The 27384-nt window shown below is 42.6% G+C and overlaps 1 protein-coding gene across 2 annotated transcripts in view; it reads right to left on the reverse strand.

Annotated features, from left to right (window-relative positions):
- Positions 1 to 27384, reverse strand: part of grid1b (glutamate receptor, ionotropic, delta 1b) — a 528466-nt gene that overhangs the window by 199567 nt on the left and 301515 nt on the right. For both annotated transcript variants that reach the window (XM_074663093.1, XM_074663094.1), the window contains exon 3: positions 19701 to 19985. In XM_074663093.1, the coding sequence (XP_074519194.1) occupies positions 19701 to 19985 (285 nt within the window). The remainder of the gene's footprint in view (positions 1 to 19700; positions 19986 to 27384) is intronic.

Raw genomic sequence — 27384 nt, forward strand, 5'->3', positions numbered from 1 at the left:
AAAGCGTAAAGTGGTTTCCAAACTGCTCAGCAAACAGCGTCTCTGAGCACCGCGGCTTTTTGCAAGTTTTTAAATCAGACATTCTGCCTGAGTTTGGGGAAAATTTGCTCGTTGCAAACGATGCTCAGTGCAAAAGTCCACCTGATTCACGAGCTCATGAAAAGCCACGCACAGGGAAAGTGAAACTTTTAACGCTGGCAGTGGCGTGTACAGACTTGGTGGAGGGCAGAGGCTAAAGAAGAAAAAGGCACAAACAGCGTGTCCTCCAGCCTGCAGAGGGCGCTGACCTCTGCATGGTTAACTTGAGCGCACATACTGGCACTTTAGCACAGGTTTTAGCCCCCTAGAGGACATAATGGTGGGCATTTTGACTCACAGAAGCCCTCTAAGGTGTGTTTTGTCTCCCAAGAAGACACTTTGGCACATGTGACTCCCAAAGCAATGCTTCGGCAGGTGTTGTGACTCAATAGGGCACTTGATGCCTACTTTGTCTCCCAAGGGTGCACTTTGGTGGGCGTATTGACTCAAAGGTGGACAAAATATAGGTTCTGACTCCCAAGAGGACAGTTTAGCGTGGACTTTAACTGGAGACAGCACATACACCTGCATTTTTGGCTTCCAAGAGGACTCTTTGGCTCATGTTTTGGCTCCCTAAAGGCCACTTTAATGATGTTTTGACTCATGGAGGCACCTCAGTGCACATTTTGGCCTGGGTTTTGACTCAAAACAGCACTTAGGGGTGCTTTTCTCGGCTTCATAGAGGACACTTTAAAGGGTGTTTTGACCCAAGGAGGGTCTCTAAAGATCTTTGCACACTGAATCAGTTTTTTCATCTGAAACTTGTGCACGTTAAAACACAAATTTGATCCCATGTTATGTAATCATGTTTGCACACTTGATCCAAAACTTCTTCATCAATATTTTTTTGTGTAACAGGTTTGATTTGTTGCGTTATTCTGCCCAGCTCATTTCCTGGGTATTCTGACCATTCAGAGACACCGTAGGCTACTTACAACGTCACATTTTCACATTTTCTGACAAATTTTCTCTCTACATTTTAGGGGATGTTTGGATGATGAATGAAGACGTGTCTGTGTGCCTGTGTGTACACACCGCTCATACTGACAGCTGCTGCTCAGGATCAATTGCTCAATGAATCCATTTTTCTCATACTGTGAATTTTAGCAAATAATACGACAAACGCATCGAAGGCAGTGTGCGTGAAGTTTTTTTTCAGATCCAAAAATCACATTTGAAAAGAACAGACTCATCAAGGAGAAACCACATCACTGGGTGAGAAATTTGAGTGTTTTTAACTTTGCTTCTTGACGTGACATTTCTTCCACAGCTGATCCCAAATCAAGCTCCACTCTCCACATTTCTCTGACTTTTGACTGAGTATCTGAGCTGGACTCGCCTCAAATCCAGTTATTGCTGTGGTGCCAGAGCGATGGCGGCGGGCTCTGGGTAAATACCAACCCTGAGGGACTGGAGACCTTTGCAAAGACCTGCTCTTATGAAGTCCAATCAGAGAGAATCTGGAGGTAATCGAGGTTTTCAGTCTGTGGGAGAGAGCCACCAATCCCCGGCCTTTCTGAGAGGACACGCTCCCTGACGGGGAATCGAGGGGACAGGATGACGGCAGAGCGCAGGAATAAAGGAGCAGTCACACACAGAGCTTTCCACCTGATTCCCCTCTCCTCTCGTGTCTTATTTATTCAGGAGACCGACAGCAGGACACAGGAGCATTTTACAAATCAATGTCCGAGCTCGGGAAGCTGTGGAGCTGCTTAAACCTCGTACAGCGTGTCTTTACTCCTGCTCCGCTCAGATTAATATTAGAGGAACCAGGCTCACACTGACGGTTTGCTGCCAAAGCAGATTCCTGCCTCAGAGGACCAGGCTTCCTGAGCTTCTCAGAGACTCTGGGAGCCGTTAGGAGGAGCTGTTAGGAGGAGCTGTTAGGAGGAGCTGTTAGGGAGAGTTATAAAAGCCTGGATCCAGACTGCGTTAGTCTCAGAAAGACTTTATTTTCATGCTGAATCCAGTTAACGGTTTGTCCGCGCTCACTCACACAGATAATTGTGGCTGTTTGCACCCCGAGGTTGACCAGCAGCTTCTAACTTAACGAGACAGCTCCAGAGTAACGGCTTCAAAACTTACTTTGCCAACAGAGTCGCTGAAACGTCCTTTTTCATTTAACACGTTTTGACTTGTAAACAGAGCGGAGGGCACGGCTGCTGGTTGATGGAAGTTTCCTCCTCTCCTTCTCCGACACATGAAGTGTTTTTCTTAATCGATGTTGTTTCTAATTCGCAGCAGTAGTGTGAAAGTAAAATCAGCAAACTTTGTGCTTACTTTAATCATTCATGGGTCAGGCTGAGGTGAAACGGTCTCTATCTCTTCAGAGTTTGAGCATCAAAATGTGTGAATGTTCCCTCTTGAGTCTAAAAATGTGCTAAAGTGTCCTCTCAGGAGCCAGGATCTGCGTTTGGTGCCCCCTTCAGTCTAAATGCCCCCTAAAGCATCCTGTTGGATAACAAAAAGGCACACTTAAATGCTGTTTGGAGTCAAAATCCAGGTTAAAGTGTCCACTTGGGAGCAAGTCTTTACCTTTAGTGCCCTTTTAGGTCTAAATGCTCACCGTAGTGTCCTCTAGGGAGCTAAAATGAGTGCTACATATTCCCCTTGGAAGTCAAAAACAGCCATAAAGTGTCTTTTTGGGAACCAAAATGGGAGCTAAAGAGTATTTTTTTGGTGCTGAACATGCACTAGAGTGTCTTCTTGGGTTTGAACACCTATCATAGTGTCATTTTGGGAGCCTAAACACATCTTAGAGACCCTCCTTGAGTCTTGTTTTAGATAGATTGCGAGTTATCTGTTGTTTACACATTGTGTCATGTTTTTTATTTTTGTGTCTTGTGGAAAATGTTGTTATTTTACTTTGTTTCTTCCCGTTTGATCACCTGCCTTAGGACGACGGATGAAATCTAGCTATTGTGCTAATTCCGGCATATTTACAATGACGTGTTTATCGAAATTGTTGATTGATGTGCACTGTCCTAATCAAATAAATGAATAAATAAATAAAAAATAAATAAAACACCCATTGAAGTGCCCTCGTGTAAGCATGAAATGCACCCTAAAGACCTGTCTTGAGTCAAAATCCAGGTCAAAGTCTTCTCTTAGGGAGCCAAAATTTACCCTTAAAGCCCTCCTGAGTCTAAAAGCCAAAAAAAGTGTCCTTTAGGAAGTTAAGATGTGTGTTGCATTGTCCCCTTTGGAGCCAAAACAGGCACAAAATGCCCTTCTGAGTCAAACACCTGCCAAAGTTTTCTCTTAGGGAACCAAATGTGAGCTAAAGAGTACTTTTGGGTGCTAAACATGCACTGGAGTGTCCACTTTGCTTTAAACGCCTACCATAGTGTCATTTTGGGAGCCTAAACACATCTTAGAGACCTCCTTGAGCCAAAACGCCACCAAAGCGTCCTCTAGGATGGCTAAAAATACACCCCTAAGTGCTGACTTGAGTCAAAATCCAGGTTAAAGTGTCCACTTAGAAGCCAATCTTTACTGTTAGTGCCCTCTTGAGTCTAAACACCCACCACAGTGTCCTCGAGGGAGCTATAATGTGAGCTAAATTTCCCTCTTGGGAGCCAAAACAGGCACAAAGCGTGCTCTTCAGTCAAAACACCTGCCAAAGTCCCTTCTCAAGAGTATTTTTGGTACCGAACATACACTGAAGTGTCCTTTTAGGACACACCTTCCATAGTTTCATTTTGGGAGCCAAAACACCTCTTAGAGACCTCCTTGAGTCAAACACCCATTGAAGTGCCCTCGTGGAAGCATAAAATACACCCCAAAGACCTGTCTTGAGTCAAAATCCAGGCCAAAGTCTTCTCTTAGGAGCCAAAACTTACCCTTACAGCCCTCCTGAGTCTAAAAGCCAAAAAAAGTGTCCTTTAGGGAGTTAGAATGTGTGTTGCATTGTCCCCTTGGGAGCCAAAACAGGCTTAAAGTGTCCTCTCAGGTGCCAGGATCTGCATTTGGTGCCTCCTTCAGTCAAAACACCCACCAAAGCATCCTCTAGGGGGGGCTAAAAATGCACGCTTAAGTGCTGACTTGAGTCAAAATCCAGGTTAAAGTGTCCACTTAGAAGCCAATCTTTACCTTTAGTGCCGTCTTGAGTCTGAACACCCACCACAGTGTCCTCGAGGGAGCTTTAATGTGAGCTAAATTTCCCTCTTGGGAGCCAAAATAGGCACAAAGTCTCCTCTTCAGTCAAAACACCTGCCAAAGTCTCCTCTTAGAGTATTTTTGGATGCTGAAAATACACTGAAGTGTCCTTTAAGGTTTAAACGCCTAGCAAAGTGTCATTTTGGGAGACTTAACACATCTTAGCGATCCTCCTTGAGTCAAAACACTCAAAGTGGCCTCTACGAAGCCAAAAATGTGCTCAAACGCTTTCTTGGAAGCCCAAAATACACTTATAGGTGCTGCCTTGAGTCAAATTCCAAATTCTCTTGGGAGCCGAAACTTCCCCTTAATGCCCTCTTGAGTCTAATATCCCCTTAAAGTGTCCTTTAGGGAGTTCCCATCAAGTACGAAAGTCTGCTGACATCATGTCTGCTCCTCACTTCCGCTGCTCCCGCCTCTCTCCCCTGATTGGTCCGGTCTGACTTTAGCCGAGTAAAATCGTTGGTCAGTGGAGCATGGTAAGATGGATCTGCAGGATTTCAGAAACTGGATCAGGCGTTATTACATAACGTGGTTACAAGCCCTAATAATCAGACAGTTTCTCCTTCAGATAAGTCAAACTCACTTGATAAGTTTGCAGTCGTTTGCCGTGTTCAGCTCCTCGTATGGAGAAAATAAAGCAGCTCAAGGATAACCACAGGAGTTTTCACTTTCCTTGACTTTTTCATCTCTGTCTTGTCAAGTTGAAGAATCGAGGTGAAATGATTGAAACAGCTGCAGAAGCCGTGAAAAGATTCATCGCGAGGGTTTTGGTGGTGAAGTGAAGGAAACCTTGGACGAGTTTACGAAAGTGTTCAGATAAAATTAGAACTTATTTAAAGCACTGGATCCACCAAGGTCTTGTTTTTCTTACCTAAGAGTCAGTTGTTTAATCAAAATGTAAAATTACACAGAGTTCACAAAGTTTGATTTATGTAACGAGTCGGTTCAGGGACGGTTTGCTCAGAGAGAAGCTCCAGGTGACGCCACACGCTCCATGAAGATGATCATTTCTGAAACAATCCGTTTTTAACCCACCTGAAGAAACGCTGATTTATAAACCTGCGTGTTGATGACGGGTTTTCAGACTCTGTGGTTCAGCATCATCTGCCCACAGCGAGCTCTTTCACAGCTCTGTGCTTTATCGTCACTGCTCCAGCCTTTCCTCAAAGACCTGCGTTACTATGGCAACAAGCACAGGTGTGACAATAGAGCTGAAAAATCAATTAAAGGTCATAAAATCCAGGCTTTGAAAAATGAAGGGGAAGACATCAAAAAATACCTGGAGCTAAATGAAGACGGCCTCTGCACAGCCACAGGTTCACAGCTGCAGACACGAGGCAGAGGGCGCAACGCCAGCTGTGACCAGCAGGGGTCAAAGGGCGACAGATCCCTGCTCTTAAAGACTAATTAAGCTTAATTAAACTCAGAGGATGTCAAATTTGCATCTATTTTTTTTGTATGTTTGAGTTTTGTTTCTCAAAGCAGAATCTAAACCTGTGGATGGGTCTGAAACCAACCTCAGAGACATGTGACATCATCAACATGAGACGCCCCAGACCTCATGACCTCAGCTCTATCCGTGTGATTCAGCCATCAGCAGCCAATGAAATCACAGCTTCACAAAGACATCAGAGAGAGACAGAGGACATCAGAGGGCTGCATGAGGGGCGGCAGGTGTCCTCACACTACGTCTCCAAACCAGCCGCCTGCTTAAGACTCTGTTAATTAACTGCTACAATATAGACAGCATGACATCAAACACCTCCACACACACACACACACACACACACATTGAAAACACAGACAGAGCGGAACAAGGAGGGAAACCAAAGAAGGACGTCTGGTTGAGCTTCAGCCGCGAAGCCTGGAAAAATTTTAAGCCCAGGAACTCAAACACAGCCCAATCACACATTAACATCAGGATACAATCTTTTTTGATTATATTCGGTATGATTTTCAACTCCCCGTCCATCTCTTTATTTATTTATTTACCTCCACCTGTCCCGCGTCACGTCATGGCAGCAGCAGACTAAACTCAGACCCAGTCATCCCTCTCCAAAGCTGCTTCTCGGCTCCTCCAGAGGATTTGGAGGAGCCCCCTGCACCGACGGGATATACTCCTCCTCCAGCGCGCTCAGGGCTGACCCCAGTGTCTCCTTTCAGCTGGACATGCTGGGAATAAAAGCTATGGCAATAAAAGCATCTCATCCAAACTAGACGACTGCAGCGCCCACCTCATTGGGACCGTCACAAGATCCAGCTAATCCAAACCACCTCAGTCAGGATCCTATTCAGAGTCAGGAAACATGAGCCCATCACTTCAGCTTTCCATCTCCACTTGGATCAGCTCCAAGGTCGCTCAATTACCTGGCAGAGCTCCTCAGCCAGCAAACCCCAACCCAGGATTTAAGATCAGCACACCAAAACCTCCTCCACCCACTGCAGAACTAACCCAGACTATAAGGGACCGGGCCTTTTGCACCACTGCAACTCCCTGCCCACTCAACTCAGGACCCCACAGACTGTGGATGTTTTAAGAAACAGAGGCTTTTAACTTACAGTACTGTTTTTTTTAAAACATTTTTTAAACTTTTTTTTTTTTTTTTTAACTTTTTCCTGTAGCACTTTGAGATTTCTAGAAATAAAAAATGTGTTATGATTAAATCATTTTATTTATTTTTTTTTTTATTATTTTATCTATTATTATTTTTTATTTATTATTATTATTATTATTATTATTATTATTATTATTATTATTATTATTATTATTATTATTATTATTAAGAACCATCAGTATTTGAAAGAACTCCAAATGACTCCTGAATATTTTTCTGATATTTGCATGATGCATTTCCTAAAAAGCCCCAGTTACTGCAGGTAATGTGTAACAAACAGCTGAAAACTCCCATCTGTCACTCAAAGAGGCCAAAGCTGGGGATGCAATATTAGTATTGTTGTTATGGCCAATAAGTGATATTTGTTGATATCAATATTGGTAAATAAATAAATAAATAAATAAATAAATAAATAAATAAATAAATAAATAAATAAATAAATAAATGAAATAATAAACAAAGAAAAAACAGTCTGGGATGATATGTCGAGGTAGTTTAGAGAGAAAAAACGGCGCCATCGTGAGAAAAGACGGTGGAGCGCCTGAGATGAACACAATCAAAAAAGTTTGTTTTGTCTGTTTTTTGCATCAAAAGGAGAAAAAGTGATATAAAGGAAGCGAGTCCACTCTTCTTAGGTAGCTTTGGTGTTTACAAAGTCAAAGAAAACAAGATTATTTCAGTCTTGAAAGATCGTTCAAGATGCTCTGAAAATAGCCAGCAGCTAATGAGTCAATGCTGGTCAATACCGACACATCGTGCAGCCACGCCCCGACCACATCAGACTTTAAGCCTGAAAACTGACACATGATTTCATCTTTTCTCTGAATCATGAAAACAGGCTGTTAAATGTAAGGGTTAAACATGTTCAATGGGGACTGACTCACATTTGGAGCCAGCCTCTAGTGGACATTTGAAGAACTGCACCTTTTTATTTCACATTAAAGCCTCATTGATTCATGAACATTTCTGCTTCTGTAAAGTGAGAAACAACGACTGAACTTTCAGGAAAATGTCTCCTGTGACTGTCTTGATGAATATTAAAACACAGACAGGGGGCGCTCTCAGCCTGGATCTGCCTCTGAGGTTATCTGAGTCATAAATTCAGCTTCTGCTCAGACCTGAGTTAAACCCTTTCCCCTCCTGACTCGCTCCTTTGTAATCGATGTTTGCTTTTCTTCCTGCTCCTCCTTTCGGGGAGTTTAAGGGAAGCAGCGCAGTATTTACTCACCCAGCGCTGAGATGAATTCACCTCTCTGGAGATGTGCAGGGATGTTTTGTGAATCACTTCTCAGATTAAAGAGGAGCAGGGAGAGCTGACATGCTGCTCCTCGCGTGGATCAGTATTGGTTCTGTTAAAAACATGCCGGAGAGGAGGGACCTGAATATTAAAGGAGCCGAACCTCCGAGAGAGAAACGAGACGAGCATCTTCAATCACGGAGGCACAGATAAGAAAATCAAACACAGAGGAAGCCAAGGTCACCCTGTCTATTTGGAGTTTTTATTGGAATATTTGGAGAGTTTCTCCATCGCTGAAATCTGCTTCAGAGTGGAGTTCATCTATTTCTGGACGCCAACTGTCACTTAAGATTCAGTAGGTCTGCTGAATTTCATTCCCGGCAGAGTTGGAAGAAGTTAAAATCTTCATGTTCGCAGATTAAATGGTAATGAGCACTTCATTTTACAGAGCAAAACTTCCCTAATAAGTCCCAGCAATGTTCCCCCGGAGACGTGATTTATGTCTGAACACGAGATGACCGAGAAACCGCTCAGAGATCTGTTAGAAAACCAGGAACCTGTGACAGCTCAAAGCGTTTCCTGACTTTACATCAAACTGACAAAAGTTTAGAAGAAAGAAAATCCAGAGAAGAGCCGTCACAGATGCTGGAACAGAGTGAGAGGTTTCACTGTAAACATCTGTTTGTGGTTTGTTTTTAGGTTTGTTTTTTACAAGGTCACGTCTGAAAGTTCCTCAAACTGACAGGCTGACACAAACGCTCACTTTGAGCAGCGGTTAGTCGGCGACGCGGAGGATTCAACGTCTCTCAGGTTGTTTGGATGATCAGACTCTCACACACTCCAACCGTCAGTCCTCTGGGATTTAAAGGAGATTTATTTGTATTTTTTACAGCCTGAAACTCCTCATCATGTGCTGTCCTGTTCATCAAAAAATAAAAAGATGTCAGAGGAGGGTTGTGCCGTTTGTTTTTAAGGATTTTATGGCTAATTCTGGCAAATACAGAGAAACATGTTCACAATGCTAAAAACAAACAAACAAAAAAACAAATCATTAAAGAGGAGATGGTAGTTGTGACAGACTCGTTAGCTACATGCTAACTACAGGAGGTCACAATCGTCACACGCTGTCATGCTTTAGAGACAATTTCAAAATAAAAACACCTTAAAGAAACGCTCATAATGCATGTGACATAAAACTCAATTAAAACCCAAATTTCAGCCTTTGATTTGTTTGAACAACTTTGAAAGACAAAAAAGTTGGTTAATGATTGCAGCAGTTACAGATTTAGTGTTTGAGCACTCATTAAGCTTCATCCAGTGTTTCTCGTGGTGGTTGTGACGTTACTTTTCCTGACTCTGTGTCCACCATAGGGGGTGAGCTCATCTCTGCTCATTATACTCACTCTCTGCTGACAGTAATCTGGAGTCAAGCAGCGTTATTCCTCATCCTGAGCTCAGTCAAATCCATCCGAATATTTTATAGCTAACTTTAGATACTTCAAGTCCCACCAGGTGAGTTTCCCGTGTCCTGCTTTGGGGACTTTTCCAGGACTGAGGAATGGGGATGTTCGATATCACTTTTTATGCAGACCGATACCAGTACGAGTACTCCTTCCTGAGTACTCACCGATACCGAGTACTGATACTACTAGTACTTTTGATACATAAAGTTTCAATTAACAGTGACAGATCATTTTGATCAAAGACAGCACAGTCACTCTGACATTAAGTCCAAATAAAACACAAACAACTCTCTTTGACTTGGGATCTTTTTTGATAAAATTTAAAACTAATATTATAAGTGCACAAAAAACTAACAACTGTCAGAGTTTCAGTATTTTTTAAAGTAAACTAAAGTGCAGAATAAAAAGTTTGACTGTCAACTCCTCCTGGTTTATTCATATTGTCTGAAAAGGACCTGGCACACATTTGCAGTGGTGTTAAACCACAGCAATTAGCAGCATCTAGTGGTGAGGAGGACTTACTCCACATAAGTTTTTTTTTTTTTTTTTTTTTAACTAAAGTATCTGCAGCGAATATCTGCAGCCTTCACAAGTACCAGTACCTTGAAAAAAGACTGGTATCATATCAGGACATCACTACTACTCAACCTGGATTTCTCCTTTGGTGACTTGGACTCAACTCTGATTTTTCTTTTTTGGTGACTCAGACTCGACTCAGACTCGACTCAGACTTGAGCTACCGTAACTCGACTACAACACTGCCCTGAACCAACCCTCTGACATTAAAAAATGGTGGAGCCAGCCTTTAATCAGAGGAGGAAGTGCCCTCATTCTCCAAAAAGCCCAGACCCACAGAGGACTCTGCACGCACACATTTCCACATTTATTAGACCGACGGGCTCCTCACAGAGGCCGAGACGTGGAGACATCCCAACAGCGACAGCCTGAGGCTCTGCTCCTCTTCACGCCGTCTGAACCTCCTCCTTTCTCCTCCTCTGCCCTTTTCACCTCCCTGTCTCTCCCCGTCCCTCTCAGTAACTTCACATTTTAATTTTTCATACTTTAATCATCCTAATTTCCATCTCATGTTCTGCGGCGGTCCTGCTTCGATAGAGATCTGGCCGCTCTTGAGAGGCCGTGTTCATCTGATGGGTCTTGTCAGTGATGAAACATTTATAAAATGTCAACAGAAGTGCACAGTATGATTCAGTCGCTCGCTGCTGCGACTGAATGGAAACAAGAGATATCCTTGCTTGGAAACCAGTGAAGGGGAAAGACAGATCAAGTTCACTTTTCTGCTTTGTTTTATGCTCGACAGAGCAGCAGAAACACTGATATCATTCAGCGCGTCTAACGGATGAGCCTGACACGCTTTTATCTCTCCTTTCTTATCAACAAAGCCCCTAAAGAGACAAAAACAATCAGGGATTCATCCTCACAAGCTCCATTCTCTTTGGCTTTGCATTCATCTGAGTCTCTTCAGCTTTATGAAAGAGAATATTCTGGAGATTGTCGACACAACTCATCAAAAGAGCGAGACTAGCAGACCAACAGCTCATCTCACGATTTAGACATCAGAGCGTCTGATCAAAGATCGTCTATTCCTTCAGAAGGAGGAACTTTAAAAACACACTCAGATTAAAAAAAACACAGAAATTAAATCAAATAACTGAAGCTGAGGCCGGTTTTATCTGAAATAAACTGGAGGAGGTTGCGGACTGTTTTCAGCGGAGGATGAAGACGACTGAGATACATTAGCATCCACAACATTCTTGGTCTCGTTTGGCAAAAATCTGCATGTTTAGAGGCAGTTCAAAAACCTCTAATGAGGTTGTATGACTAGTTTGGAGCTAGAAAATAAAATAAAATAAACAGAATTTAATGCAAAAGTGTTCAAACTTGCAGTTCTCCAAATATCCACCAGGGGGCTGTGCCCAAAAGTGGATGCCGTACCCATGACTCCCCTTTTCCAAACACCAAACTTTGCAGCTTATTTGATTCCCTGACAGATGTTTTTAGAATTAACTAAAGGACTTCATGTGGAGTGTGTTAGCATGCTAATTAGCCAGCTAATGAGTTAGCCTGGAGCAGGAACTGTTCAGCCTTGGTTATCTGCGACTGGTGCATCTCAAAACGAAACAAGAGTTCAATGTTTTCATCACTTATTTATAAAAAGAGAAAGTTAAAAACAGTGGGACACAAACTCAAGCTCCTGATGTTTTAAACATGTTTTCAAATATCAGAAATTTTTAATTTTGAGTTTTAAAAATGAACTTTTTTCGTTATGTTTTGATTTTTTTGGGATGCTTGACTCGGCGCTAAAACGTCACAAACCAGCGTCTGAGGATGACCTGATTCCTGAACTTTGAACAGATAAACTGCGGGAACAAAGCGGCGGCTGAGTTTGTTTCCAAACGATCGATGCTTCAGAAAGCAGAGTTTTCTTAATGAGCCGAAGTTCGCTCCTCATCCCTCTCTGCTCCACGAGGTCAGGTCAGGACGCCTCAGTGTGTGTGTGTGTGTGTGTGTGTGTGTGTGTGTGTGTGTGTGACTGAATACAGAAGAGTGTTCCCTCATCTGTGTGTGTGTTTACCCTCCACACACACTCCACTCTCTGTGTCAACGTCTTTATCAGCATCTCTCCGCAGGGCAGCCTCCGTTCTGCCTGACAGCTGCCTCGGATTGGGTGTTGATGAAAAACACAGTTTCCCAGGGCGCACTGCAGCCCGGCCGTCCAGCCGAGCGGCGAGGCGGGCAGCCGGTGTGCGGCCAGCGGAAGATTTAGAGTCTGCAGCTTTAACACGGCTGAGCTGCTGCGTCACGCTCAGCGGAGCCATGCAGCGCGGCGGCCATATTGATACCCTGCTCAGGAGCAGAAATCAATCCTTCTGCAGAGTGTGTGTGTGTGTGTGTGTGTGTGTGTGTGAGTGCAGGTGGTGATCTATACTCTCCCTGTCTTTGCCCACAGCTACGATCAGAGGGAAGTTGGGCAGTTTTTCAGTATCTGTGTTGAAGGAGTCGGTGACAAAGATGGTTCGCTTCAATAATTTCCACTTTTGAGAAATATCTGCTCCATGTTCAGCGGATTCAAAGTGTGTAAAAAACAGATCTTTATTCTGGTGTAAGATCCAAACATGTCACAAAGAGAAGCAGGTTTGGATGATGCGATGTGAAGAGGAGCAGCGTTTCATGTAGTTTTCCTCTGGAGGGAAATCCAGCGTGCATGGATCGAGCCAATCAGGAGGTTCAGATTCCCTCCGTGACGCTCCGGCTGCAGCTGCAGCGTCTGAGGGACACTCCTGACTGTGACTCCGTTTGGCTGCTCTTCACACAGAGAGCTGCAGGCCGCTGACTTCACCTCCTGGAGCAGGAAGTGAAACTCCTGGAGGACGTCAGCGGGAGAAGGAGTGGGCAGAGGGAGCCTGGTTTGTGTGTTTGAATGTGAAATGATGTGATTATCTCCCCACGCTGCTGCTGTGCTTTAACGTCTGTTCAGAGGAACCAAGAAGAGTTTATGATCCAGTTAGAGGTTCAGACTGATGGAGGGAAAATAGGCTCAGATGGTGAGAAAATGGATGAATCCATGATTGATTTTTTAATGTTTAACATCTGAAGAAGTGAAACTCTGCATGTCCCACCCTCAGAGGCCGGTCTAAATTAGGATTCTTTAAAGACATTACAAGACAAAAATGTTGTCTTCCAAAATCTGCTATAAAAATAAAACTAATTAAAGGTCTTCTGGGTTTTTTTATACTTCTTTTTTTGCTCAAATTGTTGTAACTTCAGTCCTAATACCATTTTTTTAATTATTATTTTTTATTTTATTTTATTTTATTTTTTACATTTTTTTAATATTTGACCCTGATTACTTGATGTCACCTATTTATTTATTTTTTTTTTGGAAAAAAACAAACAAACAAACAAACAAAACAAAAGACCTTTTCTGAGTAATTTTCCATACAATAAATGTTGGAGGGCTGGGGATTTTTCTTTGAGGTCAGGCTTCACCAGAAAATAGATTTTGATGTATTATTAATTTTTGTGATGATTTATTTATTCATTTATTTATTTACTTAGTTAGTTAGATAGCTAGTTCTTTGGTTAGTTTGTTTTTACAACAAATATCAAATTACCTTTCTTGTTTCAACACTTAAAATTCAAATTTGTATTCTTAAAGTTGTTAAAACCACCAAGAAATGTGAGTGTTCTGTGTTTAAATATTAAATGGTGAACATTAAAAATGAACATTTATCAGATTTTTCTCCGAAATAAAACCCTAAAATTACAGAATGCATGGTTATATTGTGTAAAAACTGTGCTTTTAAAAATCAGGGTTAGAATTAGACAAGATGGGACATTTTCGTACTTTATTGTCTTTAAAGGGTCATAAACTGGGAATCTGACACTGCAAAAAATAGCTGAATATTTTTACAAATCTCATGTTTCTTAAAGCTTGATATTTAAAAAAAACAGCCCTCTAACATTTCTTGTATAGAAAAGTATTTTTTATTTCATTTAACTCATTTATTTTATTTTTTTATATAAATTGTTACATTGCGTAATTAGAAGGGTTAAAATATTAAAAATAAATATTTAGTTCAATCAATATGGACTGAAGTTAATTAAAATATTTAAGAATAAAAGAGAAAATTTGATTGAATTTTTTTTTTTTTTTTTTTCTAGCAGTTTTTGGTAGAGGACATTTTTGTCCTCTTTGCTCTCAAAGGATCATAAATTTGCAGCCAGTGTATTGTTGACCTCAAGAAAAACTTGAAGTTTGAATTTACACTTTTTCATGAAAAAACCTTCTAATGAAATATCAATCCATGTGGAGTAACTTTACCAAAGTTACAGCCAGAAATCAATGAAAAATGACCTGAAGGACAAAAATGTCCCTGATTGGCCCTGAGGGTTAAAACCATGATGGATTGGAGCGAGATCATCTGCAGCCGCCTGGTGGGAGTCTGAAAAATTAAAGCTGATGGATAAAATAACAAGCTGCGGAGGAGAGGGATGGAGGGACGGAAAGTGTTTTATATAAGAGGGTCACAGCGGAGGAGGATGTCAGGCAGAAAGGTTATTAAAAGGCCATTAGAGAAGTAATGACCTTTATTGACCTTTATTAACCTTTCTCGGCTCGATCACCTTTTATGCGCCTGAAGCGTCTCTGCTTCAAAGCCCTGTGGGAGTCTCTGTGAAAATCATGGACGTACTCGCCTGCGTCTTCAGATCTGAGCGTAATGAGACTTCCTGCTCTTTAACACGAGGAAAAAGCTCAGGTAGGGCTTCGTTTCTGCAGGTCATACGCTGTATTTAAAGAAACGGAGCAGGCGAGGCTGTGGAGGTATGAGAGGAGGAGGAAGGAGGCGATCCAAGGAGCTCCTTTAATCATCATCACGGCCCACTGACAGTCCCGGCCGGTCCGTACAGACTCGGCCAGACAGCCTGAGCAGAAAGCCCATCTGCTGCTCGTATCCCTCAGCAATGAGCCTCTAATCTGAATAAATGGGCCTCCTGCTCGCCGCACACTTATAATGGCTTCGCTCATCACACGGGGCGACGAAGAAAGGATGAAGATGAAGAGGGGAAAACGGGGACGTGAAGGGTTAGAGCAACATTCAGGGAGTTGGTGTCCAAACTTCTCCTCCTGAGCGTGTTTGTGTTTGTGTGGAGGAGCAGACGGATGCTGCTGCTGCGGAGCTGCACGATGGATTTCTACATTTCCAGAGGCCTGAATGGCTTTCAGGACAAAATCCAAGAAAAATGAACATTTTCAGCCCAGAATGGATAAACAAGAGGATAGAGAATGAGTGGAATTAGAGCGGATTAGCGTCAACATGAAAACAAAAGGCACCTGATCAATAATGTAGTGTGATTACGTCCAGAGAAGAGCTTTGTCTTCTATAATGTGCGGTTTAACAAACCAAATCTGCCCTCGGGGACAATTACATTTAAATGGAAAACCAATACGAGCTGCTGCTTGATGAGAGGTCTGTGTACTGTCAAGATACTATAAATTGACAGAAGCATTGTGGTCTGGCAAAACTCAGCATGGGTTTGCTTTAAAAGGGAGTCGATTGGTTCAGTTTGAGCTTTCCACAGAAAACAGAAAAAAGAGAAACGGGTCATGAAGTCGATCAGTCACTTTAGATGTCTTTATGGACACAGATTAATTGAAATGATTTCAGTATTTTGGCAGGAGCATTTTCAGATGGCGTTGGCAGGAAGAAACAGTCAGTATGGAGAGCAAAAGCAGGAGGAAGACCGTGATTAGACTTTAAAAGATGCAGTGCAAGGAAAACCATCACTGGCTGAGTTTCTATTGCCTCATTTCTCAAAATCAAACAGATATTTCTGAAGTTTTGATAAAGTCAAACTGTTTCTGTTTAAACCAGAAATGTGCAAAACTTGAGTAAAATCTCATCCCACTGAGATTTGACTTGGGAAAGAGGACTGTAACTGATGGTAACCATGGATACCACAAACTGCCCTGTTGGCTATGGCTGCCTTTTGCAGCAGCTCTCTCTTCTTTGTCCGTTTCTTGTAATTTTTTCGTCTCTTTTTCATAACCTTTGAATTTGGAGTAGATCATTACTTTGTTTGGCTGATTTGTTGGTCATGGACACCAAACTTTTTGTGTCTTCAGTGATATTTTTACTACTTTTTCTCCTGTGTTTGTCTGGAGATCCTACATGTAACCATTGCTGCATTGTTTACATGTGAAATCAGCTGTTAGCAGCCTGTGTCATGTCAATGCTAACTGGTGCTAGGCCAGATGTTTCCCACAAAGTGAGGAGAAGGAGGTGAGGACGACGTGCTGGTTCTCAGGTGTGAGCTAAGAAGTGACGACATGGACCTGTCCTTCCATCCATCGTTATTGGGAACGTAAGATCTATCTCCAATAAGATGGACGAGCTAGCTGTGCTAACCCAGCAACAGAGGGAATACCAGAGGGCAGAGTAGCATCATGCTATTCACAGACATGGCTAACAGAGCTAACAGCAGAAACCAAGGCCACATGTAAAGAGCTTCACCTGCTGTGAGCAGACAGGATCCAGGAGACAGAGACTGAACAGACTGCTGAAGAAGCTCAGTCCTGGACCCTGTGGAGGTGGAGGCTGGCTGACTGGACAATGATGGACAAGCTGTCAGCATCTATTTTCTTATGGAGCTTTTTACGCTTTCTATACACTTTCTTACTTTGGTTTTCTTGATCCAAAAGCTGCAGTCATAAAGACGATTGTCAGCTGTGACCACGCCAACTCAATAATGACAGGAGCAAAACACTGAATGAAAATCAACATCTGTAGCTCATCTTTTCTCCTACAAGTTACCAATAAAAAATGTACTCTAAACTAACTCTAAGTATCACGATATTACAGTAATGTACCCGATTACTCTTAATTATGAGAAAAAGGTGATTCTATTGAACTTTAGACAAACTTCAGTCTGGAAACTTCAGGTAAACCGCCTCATTAAAGCAAAAAATAGCCTTTTTTAGAAATGTTCCATTACCATTTTGTTTTGCCATAATCATCTCTGAATGCTCACTGCACAAAACTAAACAGGAGAAATGTGCAAATATAAAATCCCGAGTCCATTCCACCAACACAGCCTCACAAAACAAACCATAAATGTGTTGCTGAGCGATTTAACAAACTCCACAACACAGTACACCCTCTGACCTTGAGCCGTCGTCACAGATAATCAGAAAAACTCCAACCCAAACACTCTCACACGCTGAGGACCGCAGAGATCCCGTGTTGCTCCACGACTCGTCCTCTGTTTATGAAATAGATGTAAGCACTTGAGCAGAGAACCTCTTTCAACCCAATTAACTCATTTTGGCTCCGGCGGGAACACCAGGCGAGCAGTCTGGTCTGAACAAACACAAACTGCAGCTTCACCAGGCTGGCATCCACTCCACTCAGCGGTGTTTTTCTGTGGGAGACCTCGCTGGTCCGAGCCAGATCAGGAGTTCACTCTCAGCTCTCATCTCTCCACCTGACACTGGTTCACATCAGAGCTGGAGGGCAGCTTGACATCAGAGCTCAGCATCTGTTAAATCTGTCCAAACGCAGGGCGGCTGATCTATCCCGACTGTGCTCATCTCACTCTGCCGTCTCTGAAACAGGAGGAGAAAATGTGCCACAGCTCCAGCTCTGAGAGGAGAGAGCTGCTGCTTCACTCTCTGTTTACTCATTTGGACCTGGGTTTTAGGATTTGTTGGAGGATCTGACAGGGGAACATGTTACAGTGATAACTCCATAACTGACTGTGGACTTCTTACCTTATGCTTTGGGTTAAAGTTTCTGCTCAAATCTGAGTGTTTTATGGGGAGAAAAATATAAAATGAATTGTTTTTCATACAGGCCTGAGGATTTTTTTAAAATATAAGACTTTCACAAAAAATATATTGGTATATATACAAAATATTTTCTTTTCCTTTTTGTTTTATTTATTTATTTAATTATTATTATTATTATTATTATTATTATTATTATTATTATTATTATTATTATTATTATTACTGTTATTATTATTGATTTAATTTATTTTTTTATTTTTTTAAATTATTTTTTAAATTTATTTTATGATGACACCATGTAACTTAAAAGGCATTAAAAGGGTTAAAATAATAAATATTTCTGAAAATAAATGGGTTTCATTAAAAATATATATATATACATATCTTTAATCTTTTTTTTTCCTTTTTTGTTTTATTTGTTATATAATTTTAATTAAAAGAATAAAATAATAATAATAATAATAATAATAATAATAATAAAAATAATAATAATAATAATAATAATAATAATAATAATAATAATAATAATAATAATAATTATTATTATTATTATTATTATTATTATTATTATTATTATTATTATTATTATTATTATTATTATTATTATTATTATTTAACTTTATTTATTCATTTATTTATTTATTTATTTATTTATTTTTACTTACTTCATAGTAACACCATCTAACTTAACAAGCGCTTAATGGGTCAAAAAATATATATATTCGTTTTTTTGATTGGAACCAAAGTTAATTGAAAGATTGGAACAAAAAAAGTAGAGAAAATATTAATCTGTTGTTTTTATTGCTGCTTTTGCTAAAGGTCATTATTGTCCTCAAGGGATGAGGGATAAGAAATCATCCTTTTTTTCCGGTCTTTCCTCCAGTTCATTTAAAAACCACGTGTTTATGTTTGTTCTACGTCTAAAAAGCAGAAACCATCTCATCCCCTCTGCAGCCTCGTCTCCTCCTAATGTCCGCGGCTCCATCCTGGCCTTTAGCTCCTGAAGCGCCTCCTCTAAATCACAGAGGATGAGAGTATCTGAGAGGCTAAATGCCTGCATCTGTCTATATCCTTATATTGTAATTGCCACCATGCCGTATCGATTGTGCTCAAAAATCCATCGGGCCTAATGTGATTTCATTAAGATACAGTCAGAGGAAGCCATTCCAAACAAACACCGAGTCGATCTCTGAAGTTTGGCTGCAGCTGCTGCTCATGGAGATCTCTGCGAGGCCACAGCCCATTGGAAACCACTCAGGCAGCCTGCAGCTTCCCTAATGCTTTTTCAATTATTGCTCTGCACTGAGTGAATTTTAAACAACAGGATTAGTAAGAGAGCTGAAATTTACTGTGCAGCTGCAAAAACACCAGGTACAAACAAACATTTTCAGACTTATTCAGGCTGAGTTAACTTCACAGCTGGAGATGTTCAAATAAAAAGCTTTGGTTGGAGCTCAGAGGGCAAAAACAAGCATGAGGCAGCGTGCACTGTGCTAACATTTGAGAAAAACATGAGTCAGAGATTTTTTTATCCCAGGTATCTGCAGCCAAGACAGCAGCTTAGCAATAATAAAACATTAGCACATGAATTTCTGCTTGAAGTTGAGCACAAACACAGTGTTTTAAAACACCAGTGTCTCTGGAGAAGCAACCAACAAACCAGGACATCATCATCGATCTTCATCCACATCAACCAAGGTCCAAAACCACACCAGAAACACTTCAAGTGTAACAAAATCAAAAGTGGAAACGACAAAGTAAAAATGCAGACAGAGTCCAAACTCAGAGTCTTTGGCGACCCCTAGAGGCTGCTTTTCGTCAAACCTTCGCTCACTCACCGTAGTCGATGTCGTAGAACACGATGAACTTCTGCCAGCGCAGCTCCTCCACCAGGGTCAGCATGACGTCGTTGAGGCGGACCGGGGGCCGAGCGGCCAGCGTGTAGCGCTGCCCTCCGGGGCTGGGGTTGAACTGGCACGCCGTCCGCGGTGACCCCTCGCTGTTCCTCTGGATGTACAGGTGCGGGATGTGCATGGCGTCCGTGAGGGACTGCAGCGCGCTGGCTGAGGCGCAGCCCGTGGAGGTCACCAGGGCCAGGATACCCTGGTTCATGAGCTCGCAGGCTGCAGGGGGAGACAGAGAGCAGAGGGTTAGGGAAGTGCCCAAAGTTTCTGACTGGTGAAGTGAGTTTGAGCAGGTGTGATAGTTTGATAAAATGTTTGAGGACAGATCATCAGGACGGAGAGCCAGAGTCTGCAGAGAGCCGGTGGAAACACTGTGCCAGCGTTAAATGATGTCTTGACCTCATTGCGGTGGTTATTAGGCTGCATCGTCATAAATCTGCTGGAGCGTCTGACGGGTACACCATTGTTTATCCCTGCCCTGACCTACTTCTGAACTCCTGGACCTGCACTCAGTCTCTGAATCCACAAGCAGGCAGACACTTTGGATCATTAAACAGGCCACATTTCCAGCCTGCTGGGGTTAAGCTGAAGGTCAAAATGCAGCTGGTCCGACGAGGATGAGTGGCGGGATCATCAGAACGCTACGGCGCTCTCAGCTGTCCGCAGACCAGAGGACAAAACTTCTGCTGCGAACATTTTCAGACACGCTGACGTCCGTCTGAGGAGGTTTGGTTTTATTCAGAGGAACAGATTCAGTTCCCAGAAAGAGACCCAAACCCCGCGTGCTACGGGGAGGAGGTGTTTACAACCCTCCACCTCGTCACAGCCGAGCCGCCGCCTGTCTCAGCAGGACAAACTCTGACCTTTGCTGCTATCAGACTGTAACAAAGCTTTTTCCTCTCTCCGTCTTGTCCCCGTCGTCCTCCTGTGAGTTCCTCTAAACACACAAGCCGCTCGCTTTCTGGACTCAACACAGATCTGCTTTCAGATACGGCGGCTATCTCCTGGGGCGGTTTGAGCAGTTTCTCTAAATACACCGCCATCCTCCAGGTCATCTCTGCTTTAAGCCGTCCTGAGTGATGCCAGCTTTAACCCTGACAGGCTGTGACCTTCACAGCATGGGGTTTCCTGTGTTTCCTGTGCAGAGGGTCCCCTTTAACATACGTTTTAAAGTAGTTAGCATAAACAGAGGACAGGGAGACGTGTGGTTTTAACAGTTTCTGTGCAGACAGTGAAACATGGACGGAGCTGGATAAAGAGAAGAGGACAGCAGGTCTCAGACTGAGACAGGTATGAACTGACTGGAGGCAGAGAAGGCAACAACAACAATAGCACCTCATTTCCATCAGTGGACAGTGGTGACACACATGGCCTGGATAGTTTAAACAAAATTTCAATTGACAGGATAAGTGAGCAAAGATAAAAAAGGCTTCTTTAATCATGTTTCTGCATCACCTTACATCTTTTCTACCAGCTAACAGGCCTGGTATATTTGACGAATGCATCACAGCTTTGTTGGGCTTACACTCTGAAAATACCTGCATTTTTACTAAACGGGTTAGCGTGCTCGCTTTTCAAAACTGTATCCCAGTCATGTGATATTCAGGACAAGATATTAAGATGCACTGTTCATCCAGAGTAAAGGTAACAGCTCAGTCCATGTCTCTTTTTCAGCCCGACGTCACTTTTCAGCCTCATTTCTGCAGCTGGTGTTTGTCCAAGATCCAGCCGAGACTTTGGACTTTCAAAGTCAAAGAGGTTTTGAATCTGGCTGCAAATCTTTCTTTTGTAAACTAATGATCAAAGTAATCAGAGGGTCAGCTCTTTGTGTGGTGGTGACACAGTGACAGCGTTTTCCTCTGACGCTGTGAAATAGTAGGAAACATTCGGTGGTTTGGCTTTGGTTGGTTTTAAAGCAGTTACATGTTTGCAGTTACAGCAAACATTGTTGATGACCCTTCACAACTAAAACACAACCAGATATGAGAGTGTGAGGAGCCAATCATTGATAAAACAATTCGGCGAGGGGAGACTTCTTCTGGTTAAGGGAAGCATGAATTTAGTTTTAACATTTTGTAAACTAATTTGGTGACCCATAATAAATCTCTGGCGACCCAGCTTTGGGTCAGGACCCAGACTTTGGGAATGACCTGTTTAAATAATAAATAATACCTTAAAAATACCCAATTCAATACAAAATAATCTTTATTGGCATTTTTGCAAATTTTTTTAAACATGTTGCCAAAGTCAATGTTGAAAGAAAAGGATTAAAAAACACATCAACAATCAAACACATGTTAAAAACAAAACAAAAAAAAATAATGCCACACTTAAAAATAAATCAAATGATCATAAATATAGTCAAGAGATAAACTAAACTGATCTATATTCACATGAATACAGATGGTTTTTGTTACCTACTAACACCTCATTACCTGTCTCTGACAGCAGCCTGTCTAACTCTGGGACCAGCTGCTACAGATTGGTCTGACAGATGAACAGTCGCACTCTCTTCACACAGAATCTTCTCTATCTGCTCCTCTTCAGGAAGATGAAGAAGTTAAGTTGTAAATTTCGGTAAAAATCTGTCTCTAATATTCATGTAATGTGGACATGTGATCTCAGTTTCTACCTGTCCGGTGTTACAGACCGACCAGTTTCAACGGCCAGTTAATTATCAGAGTGTCTGTCTCTTTAAGAGCTCTTTAATTACTGTTTAGTAATCTGCAGGTTTAAGTCTCTCTTTAATAAGTTACAACATTCTGATTAGTTGATGGATTAAGTTTCCAGCTTCCTCTGATGATAACTTTTTTGGTCTGATTTCTGTTTCTACGAGTTGGTGATGACTTTTTGGCCTTTATTTTGAAAAGCAGATCTTATTTCCTGTCGTGTGGTGTTTGTCGCGTGCTGCTCTAGATAAGCTCTGTGTTTGTGGAGTCGGACTCCATCAGCTGGTTGGTGAATCTGATGCTTTCTCTGATGTGTGTAATCATGTAAGGGTCAAAGGTCAGGGGTCTGGATTGGACCAGATCCCAGGCTGTATCTGTTCCTGAAGTCTCTGTGAAGCTGTAACTGTTCCTGCTCCTCGTCCTGCGCTGTGCCCAACACTTGACTCCAGTTTTTAACTTATCTCATGCTCTGCTCGTCTTTTACAGCCGTTTCCCTCCTCTGCAGTCGCGTTGACGTGCCCCATAAAAGCCGCCCTCTGCCTCAGCCCGACCTCCAAACCACCACGCTGCTCCTGCTCTATATTTTGCCAAAGTGCCGTCTCTGAAACCGACTCATCCGGGTTCAACTTCCTGCTGTGACAGCTCCACTGTACTTTTTACATCCTCAGACAGCCGGGGTATCATCCTCCACCTCGCCTCCACACTTGAACTCCTCTGTTCACCGCCGCGCTCTGCTGAGGCAGCACGCCGCTCCCAGCTAATCAGTCTCCATAGGCCCGCTCCCTCTGAAGCAGGTACATCCAGACCTGTTAGAGCCAGAGCAGTCAGAGCAGGAGGCCAAACTGCAGACACAACACCTACAGCGCCCCTGAAGACAACGCTCCTCTTTGGTCCGTGAACACATCTGAATTTTTGCAGAAGCGTCGCCTCGGGATGCATCATCTCGTTTGGAGAACAAACAACAAGCGTCTCTTTGGGGTCGTCAGGAAAAAAGACGTTGTGTCTTTAAGAGTCTTGACTTCTGTTAAAGTTACTGTCCTCTCCTCACTCAGTCTGTTTACCCTTTAGAAAGATGCTGGCATGTATTTCTGCAATGAAATATGTTGCAAAGAAACAACTTCCAGAAATACAGACTCGTACAATCTGTCGTCTCTAACCTCAGAGGAAACTTTCTTTTAGAAGTCATGATGAAAGTTTCTGTTGTCGACTATCAAACCAGCTTTTCATCACAACACCTCCTAACATTTGGAAAGCCACATGGCGCTCTTCCCCCTCTGTGCCGTCTGACAGGCAGACAGTCACAGTTTAAGCCTCGCAGCAGCCCTTCGTCTCAGGTTAGAGCCCGGCTCCCTCTGCAGGAGGAAGTCTGCCCCGACCAAAAGGTCAAGAGATGCTCTGAAGGGCAGCAGGCGTGCGATGACTGCGCCTCCACCAGGTGAAATGTCCAAAACAAAACATTTTTCTGAGGCAGAGGCGTGGAGCAGAGCGAGGTACTTCCAGGAAAGATAAAAACAAAGTAGAGTTGGTGGCAGAGCAGCTGGGTGGTCACAGGGAGCCTGCAGCTTAATGTTTGATGAGTCAAACTTGGCTGAACTCGAGCTGAATCTCTCCGAGTTAAGAACAAATGGAGGACAGAGGAGGAGGAGGAGGAGGAGGAGGAGGAGAAGGAGGAGGCTATCAACATCAGCTGCTCCTAAATGCTCCAGCTCCAGCGTCACTAAAAGGATCTGCTCTCCGTTTGCAAGTCATGCCTCGTCTGCAGCAGCGATGACGAGGCAAACAAAGTTTACATCGTGTAAAAGATAACGAGACCAACCTTGTTCAGCTGTGCTAATGAACTCGCGCTGAAGCATTCAGAGTCCAATCTTGTATTAAATTAGGATTTTTTTTTTATTTTGCTAAAAGCCCAAAAGATAAGATGGGAATCTGACTCGCTGAGTTAATTTAATCAAAATAAATGAGTTTGTCTCCGCTGATCCGAAACATACGGAGAGGTATTACGGCCAGGGATGAGAAAAATAATGAGGAAGAAGGTTTTTCAGGTTTGCACGGCGGGGACAGAGCTGTAATTTCGAGAATGAAGTTGCAAAGCGTGACTTCCATTTCCAAAAGTTGCAAACACTCCCTGCTGCTCTTAAATAAAAAGACCAACACACGATCAAAGCAGAGCATCGTCTGCGTATCACTTCAGTCCCTCATCAGACTCGTTTAAGGCTCGAGCAAAAGTTTTCATTCAGTTTCCCAAACATAAGTAAGTCCGTATAAGACTGTGTACGATGAATCTGTTTGTCTGTAAAGCTTTCTGATTAATTGTCCTTGAGAAACTAAAAGAACAACTAGAAGCTAAAATCTATAAATGCAATATGCATTCAAAGCTCCAGCTCCATTAGCAAATGTGCTTTTTACTCTGCAGATGAGTTTGGCTCTGCAGCCCCAATCAGGGATGAGGTAATATTTAAAAGAGACAGAGATTACCCTCTTATGATGTTAGCAAAGAATGCTAAACTGATCCCTTCAGCTACCTATAGATCTGCTACAGGACCACCCAGTGAAGGGATCGTATTTGGTGAAGCATCTCTTCAATCACAGGACGTAATTACTGTTTGACTTCAGATGGGATCATGGTTTAAAAAAATAAACTTCAAACTGCAAAAAAGAAAACCTGAGACTGAAGACTGAGGCCATAAACTCGGCAGGGAAATTTGTAATACTGTAATACATCAGTGGACGCGCTTCTTCAATGGCTGCACCGATCCTTGGATCTTCTTCTGCAAAAATCTGAGAGGATGTTCATCAACTGACCTTAAAAAATGCTGATAATCCCAGTTTATAGACCAATCCTGAGGAACACTGGGAGTTGAGGAAGAAGCCTCATAGCTAGCATATGTTTGAGTGCGAGCGGTCCAAAAAGAAAAACTCATGGCAGGGCAGTCTGGGAGAACTTGCAGTTTTAGGCTGGAAAAACTGCAAGTTCTAAAAAAAAAGTGAGTGTTTCAAGCTAAAGTTATTGATCCATGTTAGCAGCACATGGCAAATCGAATATTCATGTGATAAACACAAAGTAGGAGCTGAGCATGCTCAAGCTAATCCATGCTCACATCAGTGAAGCTGTAACTTCAGCTGATGGAGGGATGAACAACAAAAAGACAGCGCTAATTATGAAAAGAGGACAACACTTAACTCTCACTGAACCAGAGGAAACGTTTTTCGTCCCACAACAAGACTAAAGTGTGATGGCTGAGTAGTAATAGTTCATTTGAAATGCAGGAATCTTATCTTTTTGGAGGAATGTGGCTGTGAGCTGCAAATGAGAGCTGATAAGCTAATAGACTAACTGGGAGTTCACTGGAGATACTGGTTGTTTAATGTGTGAAATGCAACAAAGTTGTTGAGTTTTGTACTGGAATATGTGGCTCCAGCCTTGCTCTTGTAAGACATGATACTGGCTCGGGGTTTGTGTTTTTGTTTGGCTGTTTAACTTTGGCTAGTCGTGCCCAATAGTGGTACATGAATGAGTGAATTAAGGGGGATGATCAGACATGGGGGTCTAGCCTTAGCTCTCAAGCTAATTTCACATATTTTATGTTATTTTCCGAAACAGATTTTTAAAATCTTTAATCTGTGAAACATAACTGAAGTCTTAGCCCTCTGCTTACAGGACTCTTGTGGCCCTGTTTATTACAAACATCTCTTTGGGATTTGTCTTCTTAGGATTTGTCTAAATTCAGAAATTGAAGGTAGTTTGAAAAAGCAAGGTCCTCTTTGGCACAAAATCAAAACAAAAACAAAAGCAACTAAAATGTGACGCTGCCACTTTAAGAAAAGTGACGTGATTTCCCAGCAGGCAGCTCTGCATAAAGCCCAGTAAATCTCCAGGTCTGATCTTCAATTAAACAAAGATCCGTATCAGGTCACGCGTCCTGTGTAGGCGTCTCCATATGACAGGAACAATCACAGGTTTAATGAGCCTCGGAGCATCAGGGACTGGATCTCACAGTTGGTCCGGCTCTCAAATCACCCAGGACCAATTAGCATAATATACTGGAATGGGACTAATAGGTTTGGAGGCTCCTGAAACACAACGCCACGAGCTGTTGGGATAACTCTCTCAGCAGCTGGCTGAAAGGATCTGAGCGGCGACGTGACTCATTGTCTCTACGAGTCCACTGTGAGTCATAGTTTCATCTGTGCTAAATGAAGCCTGCGCAATATTTAGCCGAAGCGACTCCCCGTGCATCCTAATGACGCGTCCAGAGTGACTCCAAGCAGACGGCGGGAGACAGAAACCATTAGAGTCTGAACCCGACAAAGATCTCCCTCCCTCTGACCCGCTCTTTATCAGCAGCAGTTTTTATCAACAGCTTTCTCCAAAATTAGCTCCAAGAATCAGAAACTCATCTCAGCCTGCAGCAGGGGCCCACGGGCTTGGACAAATGTCCTCTGCGTGGTTTCAAGACCTCTGATGTGGCATTTCAAACCAGTTATCTGCATAAAAATACACATTTAGCCCCCGCTGCATTGTCTCAGACTGATTATTCAAGCTGTAAACACAATTAGAGCCGCATGATACCTCTCTCATTGCAAATCAAAAAGGTGGACATCTTTATTTATGAAATGCATCCGTTTGCTCACAGGCGGGGCTGTGGACTTGGTTTCAAGCTCTAAAGAATCAGTTTTCAATACAAAACAGCAAAATCACCATCCATCCATCCATCTTTTTCCACTGCTTATCTGGATGGATCTCGAGGACAGCAGGGCCATCAGTGAAGACCAGTTGCCCCTGACCCCAGCCGCTTCCATCAGCTCCTCTGGAGGATACCAAGGCGTTCCCAGGCCAGTCCAGATATATAATCTCTCCTCCGTGACCTGGGTCTACCCCGGGGTCTCCCCCAGCTGGGCGTGTTCATAACACTTTCCCAGGGAGCATCCAGGAGGCACACCCCCTCATC

This window comes from Halichoeres trimaculatus, unplaced genomic scaffold, assembly GCF_033239565.1.
Source record: "Halichoeres trimaculatus isolate MK-OKI-2021-1 unplaced genomic scaffold, fHalTri1.1 fHalTri1_scaffold_23, whole genome shotgun sequence".
Lineage (NCBI taxonomy): Eukaryota > Metazoa > Chordata > Actinopteri > Labriformes > Labridae > Halichoeres > Halichoeres trimaculatus.